The sequence below is a fragment of the Otolemur garnettii genome, unplaced genomic scaffold, assembly GCF_000181295.1.
Source record: "Otolemur garnettii isolate 467f Iridium unplaced genomic scaffold, OtoGar3 scaffold00109, whole genome shotgun sequence".
Classification (NCBI taxonomy): Eukaryota; Metazoa; Chordata; class Mammalia; order Primates; family Galagidae; genus Otolemur; species Otolemur garnettii.
This window is the reverse complement of record NW_003852504.1, coordinates 2,224,462-2,231,161: the sequence shown is the minus strand read 5'-3', so window position 1 is coordinate 2,231,161 and position 6,700 is coordinate 2,224,462. Positions and strand designations below refer to the sequence as shown.

At 45.8% G+C, this 6,700-nt stretch overlaps 1 protein-coding gene across 1 annotated transcript in view; it reads right to left on the bottom strand.

The window, feature by feature from the left end:
* Nucleotides 1-21: 21 nt before the first annotated feature.
* RBMX2 (RNA binding motif protein, X-linked 2) overlaps nucleotides 22-6,700 on the bottom strand; it is a 12,581-nt gene continuing 5,902 nt past the window's right edge. Inside the window, exons 2-3 of the mRNA XM_012809613.2 lie at nucleotides 1,067-1,244; nucleotides 22-556 (exon numbers count right to left, since the gene is read on the bottom strand). Of these exons, the coding sequence (XP_012665067.2) occupies nucleotides 45-556; nucleotides 1,067-1,244 (690 nt within the window). The 3' untranslated portion in view covers nucleotides 22-44. The remainder of the gene's footprint in view (nucleotides 557-1,066; nucleotides 1,245-6,700) is intronic.

Below are 6,700 nucleotides of genomic sequence, written 5' to 3'. Positions count from 1 at the left end.
AAAACACAATTCATTGCCAAATCTACTGAGCAGGTGAAAAGGACTCAGTGATGCCTACGGTGACCAGGATTTGAGAAGTCCCGCTCCCGGGAGTGCCGAGCCCTTTTATGCCTGTGGGATTTGTCTCGGCTCTTACTTCTGCTTCTGTGACTATGGCCTTCAGAACGCCCATTGTTCCGGCTAGAATGTCTGTCTGAGCTGCGCCCTCTGTCCTTATCCCTGTTCTTTTCTTCTCTTGCCTCCTTCCTGCTTGAGGACCTGTGTTCATGCTTGGGTTTCTCCTTCTTCAGCTCCTTCCCCAGGTCCTCTGGGGCACCACGGCAGGTGGTCCTCACCTTGGGGGAGCCTGAGCAGTGCTTCCATCCCTCCCTGGACTCTGGCTTCTGAACTCTCTCAGAGTTCTTGCTGCTGAGCTTCTTAGGGCCTGGGTCATCCTTTTCCTTTGCTGCCTTGCTTCTGGGCGATGAAGAAGAGGATGACTGCTTTGCCTGTACTTCCCGGGCAGTCTTCCCCTTTTCTTTCTTTCTTTTCTTTTTTTCCTTTTTTTCCTTTTTTGCTAGAGGAAAAAAAAAAAGAGGGGGGCCAAACAGTAATTAAAGAATTCCTTCAATACTAGATCCATTCTTCTCTGAGTACATTACTTTAAGACAGGTGTTGTAGTTCAAAATATTCTCATGCTAGGAAGTGGAGAATATGCATAAGAAAAACATCTTTGGAAGCAACATGAAGCTGTCACAGTCTAGACTTCAAGTGCCTCTGAGAAGTCAACAGGGATGTCTGCCACCCTTGAAATGTCAAGTCACTATACAAGGCTACTCCATCCTGAATTACCACTTTAAAGACATTATCTCCAAAAACAGTCACATGCTTAGGTACTGGGGTTAAGACTTCAACATACCAACTTGGGGGGATACAGTTCTGCTCATAATACTAGACTTCCACTGATCCTTCCCGTTTTCCTAATTAAAATAAGGTGCTCCAAGCCTTCCCTCTCCACATGTAAGAGTTGATTACCAACTGTCCAGGAACACTACCCAGAATCTTCTCTTGGATCTTAACGTTTTACCTTTTTTGTGCTTTTTTGTGGGTTCCTCATCTTCAGAGCCCTCAGACAAACTCGGTGAGGGGGTGTGAGCCCCACAACCAATCTCCTGCAGCCTTCTGGTCTCCTCATCTAGTTCTTCTGAGTCCTTAGGAGCCCGATAGTTAGACACATGATCCACTCGGATAGTTCGCCCTTTGATCTAAGCACAGAGGGGATGCTTCAGCAAAGATAGCCTTTCTACCAAACTACATGAACCGAAGCAACAGAGAACCATGGTTTGAATCATAACCATTACCTTCTTGCTAATTCTATCACTAAAGCAGACGTTCCCAAATGGTGTGTCATAGCACATACTAGATACTAATACACTCCACCCTTAGGGCAACCAGGTGGGAGCCTGGGATAGTTGGAGCCCCTTGGGAAATTCTACCAGCAGCCTCACTGGCTTATTCCATGGTGCCACATGAATAGCTTCATGTTCTCCGTATGCCATTAAGTGAAAAAAGACTGGGAAGTACTACCCCAAAGCACAAACATCAAGGAAGAATGTGAGAATTAAATGTACAATGAATTACCCCAAATCTGTAACACTAATTTACAATTAAATGTACCCTGGCCAGGCACAGTGGCTCACACCTGCAATCCCAGCACTCTGGGAGGCTGAGATGGGTGGATTGCTTGAGTTCAGTAGTTCAAGACCAACTTGAACAAGACCAAGACCACATCTTTATTAAAAATAGAAAAATGAGCCAAGCATTGTGGGAGGTGTCTATGGTCCCAGGGACTTGAGAGAGTGAGGCTAGAAGATCACTCAAACCCAGGAGTGTGAGATTGCTGTGGGCTATAAAGCCAAGCAATTCCTGCCACCCAGGGTGACTGAGTGAGATTCTGTCTCAAAAAAAAAAAAAAGAAAGAAAGAAAGAGGGAAGGGAAAGGAACAGAAGGGGAGGGAAGGGATGAAGAGACCCATAGTGAAGGGACCTCGGGATCCAAGGGACCTGAAGGTAAGGCATGAAGCAACCCTAGGGACCCGAAGGGAACAGACAGGGGGACGCGAAGGGACCTGAAGGGAAGGGAAAAAGGGGTCCGAGGGAACTGAGAGACCCGAAGGGAAGAGACTAATGGACCTGAAGGGAAGGCATGAAGGGACCTGAGAGATGCAAAGGGAAGGGACAAAGGGACCCGAAAGGAAGAAATGAAAGGACACAAGGGTACTCGAAGGCAAAGGACAAAGGGACATGAATGTACCTGAAGGGAAGAAACAAAGGGACCTGAAGGGAAGGGACAAAGGGACACGACGTTACCTGAAGGTAAGGGACAAGGGTACCCAAAGGTACCCAAAGGGAAGGAACGAAGGGACCCGAAGGGAAGGTAAGAAGGGACATGAAGGGACCTGAAGGGAAGGGATGAAGGGACCCGATGGGACCATCCTAAGGGACTCAATGGGATGGGTGAGACTGGGAAGAGAATGGACCCAAAGAGGATAGGGAAGGTAAGTGACCCTGGGAAGGGAAGGGACATGAACTGACCAGAGAAAGTGATCCGAAGGGAAGGGATAAAGGGACACAAAGGGATGGAATGAAGGGACATGAAGTTACCCAAAAGGAAGAGGCAAAGGGACATGAATGTATCCAAAGGGAAGGAATGAAGGGACACCAAGGGCCTGAATGGAAGGAACGAAGGGACAGGAAGGGATGATGGGACCTGAAGGGAAATGATGAAGTGACCGGATGGGACCATACTAAGGGACTCGACAGGATGGGTGACAATGAGAAGGAAATAGACCCAAGGAAGGGTAGGGAAGGGAAGGGACATGAAATGATGGGACAAAGGGATCCGAAGGGAAGGGATGAAGGGACCTGAAGTGAAGGACAAAAGGACACGAAGTTACCCAAGGGAAGGGACGAAGGGACTCGAAGATACCCGAAGGGAAAAAATGAAAGGACACGATGGGACCCAAAGGTAATGGAAAAGAAGGAACGAAGGGACACTAAGGGACCCGAAGGGAGGGGATGAGGGGGGATGAAGGTACCTGAAGAGAAAGGACAAAGGGACACAAAGAGACCCAAAGGGAAGGGACGAAGGGACCTGAAAGGAAGGAACAAAAGGACACGAGGGTACCCGAAGGGAAGGGATGAAGGAACAAAGGGGGACAAAGGGACCCGAAGTGAAGGACACTAAGTGAAGGACATGAAGTTACCCGAAGGGAAGGGAGGAAGGTATCCAAAGGGAAGGAATGAAGGGACACGAAGGGCCCCGAAGGGAAGGGACGAAGGGGACGAAGGGACCCAAAGTGAAGGACACGTAGTGAAGACACGAAGTTACCTGAAGGGAAGGGATGAAGATACCTGAAGGGAAAAAATGAAAGGACACGAAGGGAACCCAAGGGAAGGGATGAAGGGACACGAAGGTAACGGAAGGGAAGGAAGGAAGGGACCTGAAGGGAAAGGAGGAAGGGACACAAAGAGACCCAAAGGGAAGGGATGAAGGGACCTGAAGGGAAAGGATGAAGTGACCCGATGGGACCATAGTATGGAACTGGACGGGATGGGTGACAATGGGAAGGTAATGGACCCAAAGAAGGATAGAGAAGGGAAGTGGCCTAGGGAAGGGAAGGGACATGAAATGATGGGAGAAATGGATCTGAAGGGAAGGGACAAAGGGACACGAAAGGAAGGAACGAAGGGACACGAAGGTACCCGAAGGGAAGGAACGAAGGGACATGAAAGTACCCGAAGGAAAGGAACAAAGAAACACGCAGGGACCCGAAGGGAAGGGACAAAGTGACACAAATGAACCCGAAGGGAATGGATGAAAGGGGACGAAAGGACACGAAGGTACCTGAAGCAAAGGTACAAAGGGGGATGAAGGGACACGAAGGGACCTGAAGCGAAGGGACGAAGGGATACGAAGGGACCCAACGTGAAGGGACGAAGGGACACGAAGAGACCGGAAGGGAAGTGAAGAATGGACAGGAAAGTACCCAAAGGTACTTTTTTCTTTAGGACAGAGGTTCTCAACCTGTGGGTCATGACCCACAGGAACTGTACTAAAGGGCCACGGCATTAGGAGGGTTGAGAACCACTGTTTTAGGAGATTTTTAAAAGCCTATTTTCTTAACATAGGCTTTGTACATTGTTGTTAGGTATACTTCTGAGTATTTTATCTTTTTTGTTGTTACTATAAATAGGATTTCTTTTCTAGGATTTCTTCTGATTATTATTTGTATGTAAGAGGGTGATTGATTTTTAATTGTATAACCTATTTACCGAATTGTCAGTTTGTTTTCAGTGTTTATCACTGATTCTCTTAGGTTTTCTCTATATACTATTACATATAATCTGCAAACAGAAGTAGTTTTACTCCTTTTTCTCTTTCTTTCCTTTTCTCCTTCCTTCCTCTCTCTTTCTCTCTCTTTTTTTCCTTTATTTCCTGTCTTCCTTTCCTGTCTCTCTCTCCTCTTTCTGTCTTTCCATCTATCTGTCTATCTTTCTGTCTTTGTTTTTCTCTCCATCTTTCTGTCTTTTTCTTTTTTCTTGAGACAGAGTCTCACTATGTTGCCCTTGGTAGAGTGCTGTGGTGTCATGTCTCACAGCAACCTCAAACTGTTGGGCTTAAGTGATTTTCTTGCCTCAACCTCCCAGGTAGCTGGGACTACAGGCGCCTGCCACAATGCCCAGCTATTTTTTTCTTGCAGTTGTTATTGTTGTTTAGCTGGCCCTGGCTGGGTTCCAATCCGCCAGCCTCAGTGTATGGGGCTGGTGCCGTAACCACTGTGGTACAGGCGCTGAGCCAGTCCATCTGTCTGTCTGTCCATCTGTCCGTCTGTGTGTTTTTCTGTCTTCTGTTTTTCTCTCTGTCTTTTTCTTTCTGTCTGTCTGTCTTTTGGTTTGTATGTCTTTCTGTCGGTCTGTTGGTCGGTTTGTCTTTTTCTCTGTCCATCTTTTTGTCTGTCTTTCTGTGTGTCTGTCTGTCCATCTGTCTTTCTGTCCGTTTTTCTGTCGGTCTGTCTTTATTTCTGTCTGTCTTTCTATCTGTCTTCTGTTCTTCTGCCTTTCTTTCTGTCTTTTTGTCTTTCATTCTGTCTTTCTGTAGGTCTGTCTGTCCATCTCTTTTTCTGTGTCTGTCTGTCCATTTGTCTTTCTGTCTGTCTGTCTGTCAGTCTGTCTTTCTCTCTGTCTTTATTTCTATGTGTCTGTCTTTCTGTCTTCCATTTTTCTGTCTTTCTGTCTTTCTCTGTCTTTCTGTCTGTTGGTCTGTCCATCTGGCTTTTTGTCTATGTTTCTGTCTGTCTTTCTGTGTGTCTTTCTGTCTGTCAGTATGTCTGTCTTTCTGTCAGTCTGTCTTTCTGTCTTTATTTCTGTGTGTCTGTCTTACATTTTCTGTCCGTCTGTCAGTCTGTTTTCTGTCTTTCTGTCTCTGTCTCTTTGTCTCTTTCTGTCTGTTGGTCTCTCTTTCTTTCTGTGTGTCTGTCTTTCTGTCTGTCTTCTGTTTTTCTGTCTTTCTGTCTGTTAATCTGTCTATGTTTCTTTCTGTCTATCCATCTGTCTGTTGTTCTTTCTGTTCCTTCCTTCCTTCCCATTCTTCCTGCCTTTCCTGACTTTCTTCCTGTCTTTCTTGTCTTCCCTCCTTCCTTGTCTTTCTTTCTGTCTCTCCTTCCTTCTGCCTTTCTTGTTTTTCCTCTTTCCTTGTCTTTCTTGTCTTGCCTTTCCTGTTTTTTTTAAGACAGAGTCTCACTTTATTGCCCTCAGTAGAAGTGCCATGGCATCACAGCTCACAGCAATCTCCAACTCCTGGGCTTAGGTGATTCTCCTGCCTCAGCCTCCTGAGTAGCTGGGACTACACGCACCTGCCACAACGCTTTGGTTGTTGTTATAGCAGTTTGGCCCGGGGCCAGGGTTATGGGGCTGGTGACCTACCCACTGAGCCACAGGTGCTGCCCTTGTCTTTCCTTTCTTGTCTTTCTGTCTTCCTTCCTTCATCCCTCCCTCCTTCCCTCTTTCTTCCCTGTCTTGACAGAGGCTCGCTATGTTGCCCAGAGTAGCAAGCTGTGGTGTCAGCCTAGCTCTCAGCAACCTCAAACTCCTGAGTTCAGGTGATCCTTCTGCCTCAGCCTCCAGAGTAGCTGGGATTATAGGCACCTGCCACAATGCCTGGCTAATTTTTTTTTTGTATTTTGTATTTTTAGTAGAGACAGTGTCTTACTCTTGCTGAGGGTGGTCTTGAATTCCTGAACTTAAGGGATCTGCTTGCCTTGGTCTCCCCAGAGTGCTAGAATTATAGGCATGAGCTGCCGTGCCAGGCCTTTTTTATTCATTCTATCTGTTTTATCTCATTATTTTGGTTTATACCTTCAATACAGTGTTAAACAGTTCCCAACCTTAGCTGAATCACCTCTAACATTTATTAAGAATGATGCTAGATTTCAGGCTGAGCTATATGTATGTGATCATGTAGTAGCTATCAATTTCTATTTTATTTTTATGACTTTATTTTCTAACTTATAAAGCTTCAACTTTTTGAAATTGTTTTTATAATGAGTGAGGTAGAGTTTTTTTATTTTCTATTTAATTTCTGTTTTTATCTTTATTAATTCCTGTCTGATTTCATTAGGTTTTGCCTCCTTATACTCATTTTTTAAAATACAATTCTTAC